The sequence below is a fragment of the Grampus griseus genome (genome assembly GCF_964374135.1).
Source record: "Grampus griseus genome assembly, chromosome: X".
Lineage (NCBI taxonomy): Eukaryota > Metazoa > Chordata > Mammalia > Artiodactyla > Delphinidae > Grampus > Grampus griseus.
The window spans coordinates 127,155,396-127,169,130 of NC_138999.1; the positions used below are offsets into that span (position 1 = coordinate 127,155,396).

General features: G+C 41.2%; 1 protein-coding gene across 3 annotated transcripts in view; it reads left to right on the top strand.

Annotated features, from left to right (window-relative positions):
- Positions 1 to 13,735, top strand: part of MTM1 (myotubularin 1) — a 98,381-nt gene that overhangs the window by 76,645 nt on the left and 8,001 nt on the right. For all 3 annotated transcript variants that reach the window (XM_082681708.1, XM_082681709.1, XM_082681710.1), the window contains 5 exons: positions 2,040 to 2,225; positions 5,363 to 5,569; positions 6,645 to 6,737; positions 7,350 to 7,463; positions 12,292 to 12,468. In XM_082681708.1, coding sequence (XP_082537834.1) covers positions 2,040 to 2,225; positions 5,363 to 5,569; positions 6,645 to 6,737; positions 7,350 to 7,463; positions 12,292 to 12,468 — 777 coding nt within the window. The remainder of the gene's footprint in view (positions 1 to 2,039; positions 2,226 to 5,362; positions 5,570 to 6,644; positions 6,738 to 7,349; positions 7,464 to 12,291; positions 12,469 to 13,735) is intronic.

Genomic DNA, 13,735 nt, shown 5'->3' on the forward strand with positions numbered 1-13,735 from the left:
CCTAATTGTTCTGCCCTTGTGGATATTTAGAAATTTACAGCCCTGTATGTAACAAGCAACATTGCACCATTTTAAATTAAAGAAAAAAACAAACAAAGGAAACCTAGAGGCAGATAAGATCCAGCAGCCTGTGATGAATTAAAGCAGGACTGTGTTAATGTCTGTTTTTGGCAGAAACTTTGGCAATGAATTATTACTTTTTCCTCCTATCATCTTCAGTGATCTACGAAAGAAACTCCAGAGTTAGGAATGTCTTTGAAAATCACTAACTGTTTACAAACCACATGTACAGAGAAACAGGTCACATGTCCGTGGGAGGGTAACGTGTGTCCTCGTGTGAGAGGCTTGCAGATCCAGTTCACAACAGTGACTGCCAGGGGGATAGGTGCACCTCTGTTGTGACCTCTGATGGCAGCTGCAAGGTGTTATTCCCTGAGGTAGGGGTAACCAAGGAGAGGGGAATATGACCCATTTGTGTATGGATTCATTAGCTGATAACTATTTAAAAACAAAGTGAACGTTTATTGTCTACTTACTACTGATGCCATTTGTAGCAAGCTTTAAAAACACATTTCTGTCTAAATAAAATACAATTTCTTACCTAGAGTCTCTGGAGATCAAGGCCTCTGGCTTGTACATAGGTCTCCAGGTTTGAAGTTCAAGTGGTAGCCTTACTTCTACTGCAGGAAACCTTCTCTGTGACTAACCCCGGAAAAAAACCATAGGATGTATTGGCCCTTCTGTCCCGAGCTACAAGTTTATATTCCTTCAATTGTAAATGAAAAGAGAAGAGGTATTCCGTGGCAATGGCAGGCATGTCGCTTGTCTGTCCTTTACCTGCGGGCACTGCCGAGATAGTGCAACTTGGCTTTGACTGCTTACTTACCTTTACTGGTGAGTTTACATATTCATATGTTTTTATGATGTTAATTAGCATCCTTCCATTTCAGCTTGCTTTCTTCGAAGGTCCCCGAATAATTTAACTTTTTCTTAAAAGGCCGGAGGCCACACGTTCCATGGCATTTTAAAGCATTAAGCAGAATGCAGCCAGGTTCCTAAACAAAGCCGGAGTGTTTCTTTTTGTCTTCGTGGAAAAGAGGCATCTTCACGACCCTGTGAAAGGGAAGTGACGCCCAGCCTAGCGGGTGGATGCTGGTAGGCGCCACGGCAGGTGGTAGCCATCTCGTCCCCGCTTGAAACCTTTTGTCCCTCCAGGGCCCACCACGTGCAGCACTGTCCTGGTGTTTGCATAGCACACAGACAGTCATGGGGCACTAGAAAAGGTTCAGGCTGTGAAGTCAGATGACTTAAATTCTGCTGCTTACCTCTGACTTTGGGTGTAGTTAAATAGCATCTCTTCTCATTTTCAAAATGCAGTTAGTAATACCTGTCTTGCAGCATTGCTGTAAGAGTTAGATAAAATTATGTAAAGCAAGAATCACAGTATCATTAAATGATGGCTGGTGTTAACTGTTATAGAGCCTGGCTCCTTTTAATCTTATGAGACCTGGGTAGTATTATCCCCTGTTCTACAGGAGACAGCGTTGAGGCGCAGAGAGGTTAAGTGCCTTGCCCCAGATCACACAGCAAAGAGGGGCTGAAACTGAGCTATCGACCTGGGTCTATCTGTCTCCAAAGCCTGTCGTTTTCCTCTAGCCCGTCCAGTCCCATGGGAGCCTGCCCCTGAAGAGTACTGTTAAAATCCGATGGAAGACAACGACCATTCAGAACCTGCTCTTGCCTTTCCAGATCCAGAAGAAGAGCTAGTAATTATAGAACATTTTGAAAATGATTTTTTCTCACAAATACAGATCCTCCGGAAATTGCCAACTCACCGTCTTTTTTCCCTAGCTCAAAGTGTGACTAATGTTGTTGACGCCTAGCGTCAGATAGGAAGTCGGGTCACATCAATTATCGTATCTAAGTTGCAAGTTTTTAGGTTGAGATTTGGAGGACCAATAACCTTTGAAATATTTGTGTAAGTTACTGAAGCAATAGAAAACCCAACTTACTGTTTTGTGTATCTTATTGTTTCTTAGGCGACAGGAGGAGGATATGAAAGTGATGATGCGTATCATAACGCCGAACTTTTCTTCTTAGACATTCATAACATTCATGTCATGCGGGAATCTTTGAAGAAAGTCAAAGACATTGTTTATCCTAATGTGGAAGAATCCCACTGGTTGTCCAGTTTAGAATCTACTCACTGGTTGGAACATATCAAGGCAAGTATATTTTTTTGAAAAAAGATACACATATGTAAAAAAGAAAGTAATGGTTTAGTGGATCAGGAAATTTTTTTGATTCCTTAAATTTAAAAAAAAACTGAACAGCGAGAGAGAAAATATTTGTTGTATGTAGCTCTACATTTGACAATTTTGTGTTTCTTTACAATTTGCTTACCTAAATTAAAGATTTCACAGTATTATCTCCAGAATATTTTTTAGAGTTTGTAGAGATGTCACTTTCCAACTCGTCAATAGCAAGTAGTTGAGGCTTTCACCCAGGTTTATTTAGGAGTAGATAATTTATTATTGAACCATTACTGGGTATGACCCTCAAGAACCTAGAGCAATTGTTTTTATTGAAACTTACCTCAAATTGACTTTGTTTAAAGAATGAGTTTTGTGTTTTTATTATATTCAATCCTTCATCTTGATAGAGGCATCAAAAACCTCCATTCTTTTAAAAGTACTTGAAGTTGGGACTTCCCTGGTGGCGCAGTGGTTAAGAATCCGCCTGCCAATGCAGGGGACAGAGGTTCGATCCCTGGCCCGGGAAGATCCCACATGCCGTGGAGCAACTAAGCCCGTGTGCCACAACTACTGAGCCTGCGTTCTAGAGCCCATGAGTCACAACTACTGAGCCCTTGTGCCACAACTACTGAAGCCTGCACGCCTAGAGCCCATGCTCCACAACAAGAGAAGCCACTGCAATGAGAAGCCCATGCACCGCAACGAAGAGTAGCCCCCGCTCGCTGCAACTAGAGAAAGCCCATGCGCAGCAACAAAGACCCAACACAGCCAAAAATAAATAGATAGAATAAATAATAATTAAAAAAAAAAGTACTTGAAGTTATGTGAGGGAACTAACAATTTTAGAAGCCACCATTTAGTTCTATAAACAAACAAAAAGCCAACCTTAAATAGGTGGATTCTGAAGATAGAGTGTTTTCTAGTCAAAATTTATTTTCCAACTTGACAGGAGTTATAATTTTAGTCAGTCTCTCGAACTTTCGGGTTTTTTTTCATAGTTTATCATCCTCAAAAATGAATTGCAAAAAATCTAATTGTGACAACTAAATGTAATATGGTATCGTGGATAGGATTCTGGACTAGAATAAGAGAACATTAGGTAAAAACTAAGGAAATCCGAATAAAGCATGGCCTTCATTAAAATTAAGTTTATTAATAATTTAATAATATATCTATATTGGTTCATAGTTGTGACAGATGTACCATACTATTCTAAGATGTCAATAATAGGGGAAATTGGGTCGAGTATATGGGAACCTTCTGTAGTACCTTTATAACTTTTCTGTAGATTTTGAGAATGGCTCTTCAAGGGCTTTTGTAGACAAAGCAAAAAGATACAGTTTAGGTGGGTTTAAATTTTTTTTATTATTATTAATTTATTTTTTGGCTGCTTTGGGTCTTTGTTGCTGCGCGCGGGCTTTCTCTACTTGTGGTGAGCGGGGGCTGCTCTTTGTTGCGGTGCGCGGGCTTCTCATTGCGGTCACTTCTCTTGTTGCAGAGCACGGGCTGTAGAGCTCACAGACTTCACTAATTGCAGCGTGTGGGCTCAGTAGTTGTGGCTCACGGGCTTAGTTGCTCCGCGGCATGTGGGATCTTCCTGGACCAGGGCTCGAACCCGTGTCCCCTGCATTGGCAGATGGATTCTTAACCACTGCATAGGTGTGTTTAATTTTTTAAAGGAAATAACTACACAGGTCTGAAAAGGTGAATATACTGGTTGGGGGTACCATTCACTCCTCACTTGAGCAAGAAAAGAACCACAGTTATGTTATTGGCTCAAGGTGAGACATGTTAAAAATAGAATGAGGTTTCAAACCCAGCCCTTTGGTCATGGAGCCTAACCAGTACAGGCTACAACACGGATGAACCTTGAAAACATTATGCTGAGTGAAAGAAGCCAGGCATAAAAGACCAGCTACTGTAGAATTCCATTTCTGTGAAATTTCTAGTAAAGGCAAAACTGTAGAGACAGAAAGCAAATCATTGGTTGTCTGGGGCTGAGGGTGGGAACAGGGATTGGCACCCGGAACTATCTTGGGTAATAGAACTGCTCTGCCACTGGATGGTGGTGATGGTCGCAAAACTGTATAAGTGTATTAAACCATATCGAAGTGTACACTTACAGGTAAATTCTACTGTTTGTAAAGTGTACTTCTGTAAATACTTAAATCATCAAAAAATGCCATCAGAGCAGTAGCTCTTCGTACGCATACGTTTAGTCACTGCTAGGTCTCAGATTTCTACTAGAGGCTGTCAGTTTATCTTCAGGTGAGGATTCCGCAATTTATGAGCCACATAAGGGTTCATATCTTGTCGATTTAAAGGCCAGAAGGTGATTTCCATTGTATCATGCCTTTAAGGTCTAGACTGGACCTCTTGGGCCAGTGATTTTTCTAACGTGATCACTGTTATTGGTTGCATTGTGTCCTCCCAAAGTTTATATGTTGACGTGCTGACCCCCAGTACCTTAGGGTGTGACCTTATTTGCAAACAGGGTCACTGCAGATGTGATTGGTTAAGATGAGGTCTGACTGGAGTAGGGTGGACCCTTCATTCGATAAGGCTGGTGTCCTTATGAAAAGGGGAAATTTGGACACAGATACATGCTCAGGGAAAATACCATCTGAAGATTGGAGTTATGCTGCCAGAAGGCAAGGAACTACCAGAAGCTTTGAGATGGGCCTGGATCAGGTCCTTCCCTAGAGCCTTCAGAGGGAGCGTGACCCTGCCCACACCTTGATCTTGGACTTCCAGCCTCCAGAACTGGGAGATAATACATTTCTGTCATTTAAGCCACCCAGTCTGTGTGACTTTGTTACGACAGCCCTAGTGAACTCGTACAATCACATATGTGAAAGAAAGCTTGAAATGCGGTTTGGTTTTCGTGTATTTGTCTTGTTTTTTAATACCTACTTGCATTCGAAGGCAGTTTCTTTAGAGGAAAAGCAACAGACCCTGCAGCTTCTGGCCTTCCGTTTTCAGAACTCTTTCTGTTCTAGACATTAATAGTATTTTAAAACGAACTTTAACTAGGGCTAAAAGCTATCAGTTCAAATTCAAGCAGTCCCTTCCAGCTCGCTACTGACTCGCATGTTTTTCTTTGGCAGCTCGTTTTGACGGGAGCCATCCAGGTCGCAGACAGGGTTTCTTCAGGGAAGAGCTCGGTGGTGGTGCACTGCAGCGACGGATGGGACAGGACTGCCCAGCTGACATCCCTGGCCATGCTGATGTTGGACAGTTATTACCGGAGCATCGAGGGCTTTGAAATATTGGTCCAAAAAGAATGGATCAGTTTTGGACACAAATTCGCATCTGTAAGTAAACAATAAAGCTAGTTTTTTAAATGTCTGATCACCACCATCTGGGATTAAAAAAACTATTTGTGAAACCAGTGATTTCCTTTTAAAAAGAAAATCTGAGGAGTGTAATGAAAAACACTCTGCAGGTTTGAAAATGTGTGACGCCTTGGGTTTAGCCAGTCTTTTTAGGAGACATGTTTGTCCATCTGCACTATTAATAGTTTCGCTTGAAAGTAATACAGAAAGTGTTTAAATTGAAATTGTGCAAAAGAAGGAAGATGCTCCTTTCTCAACTAATATTATAACTATTAGAGCCAAATATTTTGTAGAAATGCTAGACTTTTTGTTGAGGCTTTTACTATTCTCTGATAGACATTTTGAAAACCAAAAGAACCTATTAAAATTCATATTTCCTATTTTCCTAAAGAGCCTATTAAAATTAAATTTCCTATTAAAAGGGTGTCTTGTTTCCAGGCACCCTTTGAATAAGCATTTTGAACAAGTTCCCCACATGGTTCTCATGAAGAGAATCCATAGACAGTTTCAGAAACACTGCTGTGTAGCCTTGTAGCCTTCATCTGAATTTCACAAGTAGTGTGAATAGCATCGTCAAGTAGAAAGAGTCATTGTTTAGTAAATGAATAAATGGTGAGGTTTTTGTCTTGTTTTTGAGAAAGAACCTTTTTTTTAAAGAACTTTTAATTATAATAATCACACCCTTTTGGACATGGTTTCAAGACTTGAAACTTTGGGATTGGTCCCTTAGCAACTGGTAACTTAACTCTACCTGCAGCTGCCCACGACTTGTACAAAATTCCAGTCGGATAAAATAGTTGTCACGTTCACATAGCATCATGATGCTTTCTCAGTTTGTATTGATATATTATAGAAGTTTATATACTTAATTTCCATTATTTTGAAACCATACGTTATTTTCTGTATTGCCATGGGAAAAAAAAATACTATTCACTCTCTGGGAAGCTTGGCGTTTAGAATGCAGATTGCCGAGTTGTGATTGTCACACTTTGTGAGTAATATGCTTCCTCAGTTTTGTACCCAGAGATTAAAACAAATCATCACTTCCTTTCAGAGAATAGGTCATGGCGATAAAAACCACGCCGACGCTGACCGATCTCCTATTTTTCTCCAGTTTGTTGATTGTGTATGGCAGATGTCAAAACAGGTAAGAGATATTAGGATGAAAATACATCTGACTTAATGTTGAAATATTTTGATGTAATATCTGGGATTTGCCTCAGAGTAACACAGGGTAGGGATAGAGATGCAACAAGTTTGGCCACGTGCGGATAACTGTTGAAGCCGGGTGATGGGTACACGGGGTTCACTTTTTTTATTCTCACTACTATTTATATTGACTGGGATTTTTCATAATAACGTTTTAAAATTTTACTATTTAACTGTACTCTCTCTGCTGGTGGAGGAGCCGCATAATTGACAATAGCAAGTCGTCTTTTCCAGTTCATCCTACACTGGCATTTGTGTGTAGGCGAGTCTGCTACCTTAGACTACCGTAAATAATTAAACCATCCTGTGTGTCCTGTACGCTCAGGAGAGCCCAGAAAATGGGCTTATTTTCCCTTTTTCCCTCTTTGTTCCTTTACTTGACGCTCAGTTAAGCTCTTCAGCCCTGTGCAAAGCACCAACAGGTGAGCTGTAGCACGCTGCAGACCACAGCCTCAGCTGTCCTCCTGGAGCATTTATGCACCTCTTTTCGGCTCTGTGTGAGATCAGCCCCAAGTTTTCATGCGTTGTTTGCTTGTTTGTTTTCGTCTAGTTCCCTACAGCTTTTGAGTTCAATGAACGGTTTTTGATTATAATTTTGGATCATCTGTACAGTTGCCGCTTTGGTACTTTCTTATACAACTGTGAGTCCGCTCGAGAGAAACAGGTGAGTGTTTTAACATCTTTAACATCTTTTTAGCTAAAGACTCACCAAAACGTGTTTAGTCTGCTGTGAAATAACAAAGAATTTGATAGCTTGGTTTGTGGTTAATGCAAAGTTTCTCATTCTGTACCCCAAGCTTGGGCGTTTTCACTTCAACCAGGGGTTATTGAGTGTATCGTGTTTATTTCAGGGGTAAGACATTGACTTTGCCTTCAGGGAGTAGGAATGACTTTTTTGTTGAGGTATAGATGATTACAATATTGTATAAGTTTCAGGTGTACAACACAGTGATTCAATAGTTTTATAGATTATACTCCATTTAAAGTTATTACAAAATAACAGCTATATTTCCCTGTGCTACATATCCTTATAGCTTGTTTATTTTATACCTAGTAGTTTGTACGTCTTAATCCCCCACCCCTATCTTGCCCCTCCCACCTTCCCTCTCCCCGCTAGTAACCACTAGTTCGTTCTCTGTATTGGTGAGTCTGTTTCTGTTTTGTTACATTTGCTCACTTTTGCTTTATAGATTCCTCACATAAGTGGACACATACAGTATTTGTCATTCTCTGTCTGACTTATTTCACTTAGTATAATACCCTCCAGGTCCATCCGTGTTGCTGCAAATGGCATTATTTCATTCTTTAATGGCTGAGTAATATTCCATTGTATATACATAGCACATCTTCTTCTTTTTTTAAAATTTATTTTTATTTATTTTATTTTTGGCTCTGTTGGGTCTTCGTTGCTGTGCGCGGGCTTTCCTCTGGTTGCGGCGAGTGGGGTCTACTCTTCGTTGAGGTGCGCGGGCTTCTCATTGCGGTGGCTTCTCTTGTTGCGGAGCACAGGCTCTAGGTGCGCGGGCTTTAGTAGTTGTGGCACACGGACTCAGTAGTTGTGGCTCACTGGCTCTAGAGTGCAGGCTCAGTAGTTGTGGCGCACAGGCTTCGTTGCTCCACGGCATGTGGGATCTTACCGGGCCAGGGATCGAACCCGTGTCCCCTGCATTGGCAGGTGGATTCTTAACCACTGTGCCACCAGGGAAGCCCCTAGCACATCTTCTTTATCCAGTCATCTGTTGATGGACAGTTAGGTTGCTTCCATATCTTAGCTATTAGAGTAGGAATGGCTGTTAAAGGCATGCAAGGTCACCCTCCCAAAATGCCATAAAAATGTCAATAAGGGAAATTTTTTTTTAAAAGGCATAAACCCACAAGAACAGGGGGAAATAAGGAAGGAGACACAGCAACAAACTTGGAAGCTGGAAACTAAGTAGATAAGTGGGAAATAACTTTACTTGAGAAAAGTGACTCGCAAACCAGCAGTGGGGAAGCCAAGAACCAGGCCACTTTGCATCACAGCAACCCCATATGACTCAGGGGTTCTGGGGCAAGGGTGTACCAGCGTATGGGACAAAGAGGGAAGGGTACGATAACCTGAAGGGAAAAAACAAAAAAGATAACCTGAGGGTCTGTTTAGAATGAGCAGGTAGCTTCCCCAGATCACCTCCACTTGTCTCTGGAGTTAAGGACAGAGGTTTCTTCTCGAGAGAGGGTGAGAGTAGGTATCCGGGCTGGGGACCTGAGTGTCCTCAGGGGATGAGGTGAATGGGAAGAGCTGGTCTGTGAAAGGCCCAGCCCATGCCGCCTGCTCACTCCCAGCATTCTGGCAGCAGGTCCTTATCTTTCAGATGAGAGCCTGTTGGCAAGGATGGGGAGGAAATGGAACCCTTGGATGTTGCTAGTGGCATGTACCCAAGAGGAATGAAAACAGGGGTTGAAACAAAACTTAGACACAGATGTTCACGGCAGCCCTACTCAGAATAGCTAAAAGACGTCAACAACCCCACTGTCCATCAGCTGATGAATAGATGAACTAAATGTGGTCTATCCATTCAGTGGAATATTATTCAGCCATCAAAAGGAATGACGTTCTGAGCCATGCCACAAATGGATGAACCTTGAAAACATGCTAAGTGAAAGGAGCCAGACACAAAAAAGGCACATATTGTATGATTTCATCTATATGAAACTTCCAGAAAAACAAGTCCATAGAGACAGAAAGCAGATTTGTGGTTGACGGGCTGGAGGGAGGGGAGAATGGGGAGTGACTTCTTAATGTGTACAGGGTTTCCCTTGGGGATGATGAAAATGTCTTAGAGCTTCATAGAGGTGGCAGTTGGACAACATTGGGAAAGTACTAAAAGCCAGTGAATTGTAGACTTTAAAATGGTGAATTTTATGGTACGTGAACGACACTTCAATTTGGGAAAAAAAAAAAAAAGAAGGAATCATCTCTAGAGAAACTGACTAGCCCAAGAAGAAGGACCTGAAGATTACCAACAGCTAGGGTTCCCCATGGTGAAGCTCAAGTTGCCAAGCCGCATGACTTCAGAGCTTACATAATAGCAACAAGCAGGAGGGAAATAAAACAGCGTGGAGAAAATAGTTACCATGTAGGGTGGGGAGAAACCTAGACAGGAAGCTATCAGTTAATATCCCAAGAAAGATAGGAAAATATTGGTACCATGAAATAATAACAGGATATTATTTAGAAAGAACGTTTAGAGATAAGAAAACTTGAAATTAAAAACATGCTATAAGGGACTTCCCTGGTGGTGCAGTGGTTAAGAATCCACCTGCCAATGCAGGGAACACGGGTTTGAGCCCTGGACGGGGAGGATCCCACATGCCGCGCAGCAACTAAGCCCGTGCACCACAACTACTGAAGCCCTTGTGCCTAGAGCCCGTGCTCTGCAACAAGAGAAGCCACCGCAATGAGAAGCTGGTGCGCTGCAACAAAGAGTAGCCCCCACTCACCACAACTAGAGAAAGCCTGCACGCAGCAACAAAGACCCAACGCAGCCAAAAAGAAATTAATTAATTAAAAAAAATGTGCTATCAATAGAAATCTAAAATTCAGCAGAAGAGTTGTAAGATGAGGGTGAAAGTCTCCCAAAAAGTAGGGCATAGAGACAGGTAGGAAATGGAGATAAGAAAACTAGGAGATCAGGCTCCCAAAGAGAAGAAGAGTAGGTTATTTGCAAAGAAACAGAAATAAGGAAGACTGAATTCTTCAGCAGCAATATTGGAAAGTAGAAGTCAGCGGAGCGTTGCCTTCCGAATTTTAAAGGAAAATGGTTTCAACCTAGAATCCTCTCGCCACCCAACTGTCAACCAGATGTGAAGTAGACCAAACGTGTCCTCAGACACACGTGGCATCAAGAAAGAAGACTGCATGGAGTTCAGGAAGCTAGGAGCTCCAGCACAGAGAGGCCAGAGGGAAGCCTCAGAGGGCGAAACAGAAGAGACTTCCTGAACGAGAGCTGGGTGCATGGCGCGGGGGCGGCCGGGGCAGCTCCTCCCTCCCAGGATGCACCTGGGGACTCCAGATGTGCTGAGTGTCCTGATCAGAGTTTTAAAGACATTGGAGGAAGAGTTTGGGGTTGAATGAGTGATAGATGCCAAGAGAAGTAAGCAAGCAGAATAGACAGCTGTTAAATTAAAGGAAAACAAAAACAGAAATTGAACAGGAAAAGAAATCAGAGTAGAAAAGACATGACTTACCTGGGAATAGCATTTGCTGAGTCATAGCAATCTAAACCCTAAACATGGATCTAACCAGAGCAACGCTGTAAACTGGGGGTCTGAGGCAGGGTAGAAGGTGTGAGCACAGCAGGATGGGGAGGAACGTTCTCGCTGTGGCAGTGTCAGCAGTTAATGCCTGTAACTTTATAGTCAACAAGTAACAAGAAAAGGGTGTTTCTCACGGGGGTGGAGGTAAGTACCAAATAACCAAATCAATTTTAAAAATCAAACACAGTTGCTTGGGGGAGAAAGGTGAGAGACTACTTTTTTCATAACAAACCTTGTCAAGCTGTTTGACTTTAAATCAACTGTGTGTATGTATAAAAATAAAAACAAGCATGCCAATAAACACAAGGCAGTGTAGACTGTGGAATCAGAAAGGGACAAGTGAAGTTTTAGGTGGATCCCAAGGAAGGCAAAATTATGCTGCTATTATTACCGTTCACATTCACGAAACGTGTATGTTCAAAAAATTTCTTCAGTCACTATTTCAAGCTGTTCTTTTCAGCTTCCAGTTTTAGCTTACTGGTCCTTTCTTCTTGATGTCATTACTAGGAAGAGTTTCCAATTCTGCCTTCAGTAATTTTAATATTTGTACTTTTATTTCCCAAGTTTTGATTTTCCTCTACTTAGGCTCAAAATGGGTAAAAATCTATAATTAAAAAACAGTGAAGATGTGAATATCTGTATGAGATGATGGACACCAGACTGAAAATTGAAGATTCAGTGAAGTCAGTTATCCACGTGTTTCAAATATCTGGATACTGGCATGATGCATTAAACATCTGGATGTTTGATTAACATAGCGCTTTGTCTAGATGCCTGCTGTCAAGTAGATACAGGTTGAGATTTTGTAGTTCTAACAAACACAAAAATGGAAAAAGTCAGCGAGATCTTATGATAATTTTTCTTGCTGCTGAATTCAAAAGAGCGTACTGCCCATCTGTTCATAAATGTTTTCCCTAGCCAGGAATAGTCTTCTTAGGTCAGTGAGTTGCATTTAATGTTAGAGCATCCTTCCCGTCTCTCTTCAGGCAGAAACAGTGGCTCTCAAGCCATTATCTATGCAAATATTGGGAAGTGGTGCTCGGCACTCGCAGGTGCAGAAGGCTTTTTGAGCTATTATGGGGATAATGTACATGTGTGATTCAAGTTGATGCTCAGCTGTAGCGCCGCAACCTGCAAAATGGTTTGTGTACCAGGGTGTGTTTTTACTTAGGCTTTCTACTTTCTCTTTCCTCTAGAAAGTTACAGAAAGAACTGTTTCTTTATGGTCGCTGATAAACAGTAATAAAGACAAATTCAAAAATCCCTTCTACACTAAAGACATCAATCGAGTTTTATATCCAGTTGCCAGTATGCGTCACTTGGAACTTTGGGTGAATTACTACATTAGATGGAACCCCAGAATCAAGCAACAAGTAAGTGAAGTAGCATCGTGAACTATAGTGATGTCGACTGAGTACCACTTCTGGACTTAAATAATGTTATGTAGTACGTTTTTATTAATTTTTATTTTATTTTAAATTTTTATTGGGGTATAGTTGATCTACAATGTAGTGTTAGTTTCAGGTGTACAGCAAAGTGAATCTGTTATACATATACCTGTATCCACTCTTTTTTAGATTCTTTTCCCATATAGGCCATCACAGAGTACTGAGTAGAGTTCCCTGTGCTATACAGTAGGTCTTTATTAGTTATCTACTTTATATATAGTAGTGTGTATATGTCACTCCCAGTCTCCCAGTTTATCCCTCCCCCCACCTTTCCCCCGGGTGACCATAAGTTTATTTTCTACATCTGTGACTCTACTTCTGTTTTGTAACTAAGTTCGTTTATACCCTTTTTTAAGATTCCACTTACAAGCTATATCATATGATATTTGTCTTTCTGTGTCTTATTTCGCTCAGTATGGACAATCTCTGGGTCCATCCATGTTGCTGCAAATGGCATTATTTCGTTCTTTTTTGTGGCTTTTCAAAAATATTATGAAAGGAAAAAAGCAGACTAAAAAATGACACTTGCTTTCATTTTTTTATTTTTTGAGTCCACTTGGCTCAACTATTTTATTGACTAAGCATCTGTTTTTAATGGGTTTTTTTAAACATCTTTATTGGAGTATAATTGCTTTACAATGGTGTGTTAGTTTCTGCTTTATAACAAAGTGAATCAGTTATACATATACATATGTTCCCATATCTCTTCCCTCTTGTGTCTCCCTCCCTCTCACCCTCCCTATCCCACCCCTCTAGGTGGTCACAAAGCACCGAGCTGATCTCCCTGTGCTATGTGGCTGCTTCCCACTAGCTATCTCTTTTACATTTGGTAGTGTATATATGTCCATGCCACTCTCTCGCTTCGTCCCAGCTTACCCTTCCCCTTCCCTGTGTCCTCAAGTCCATTCTCTAGTAGATCTGCGTCTTTATTCCCATCCTGCCCCTAGGTTCTTCATAACCATTTTTTTTTAGATTCCATATATTTGTGTTAGCATACGGTATTTGTTTTTCTCTTTCTGACTTACTTCACTCTGTATGACAGACTCTAGGTCCATCCACCTCACTACAAATAACTCAATTTCGTTTCTTTTTATGGCGGAGTAATATTCCATTGTATATATGTGCCACATCTTCTTTATCCATTCATCCGTGACACTTGCTTTTAAACACAACTTTAGTTAAAAATTGTTAA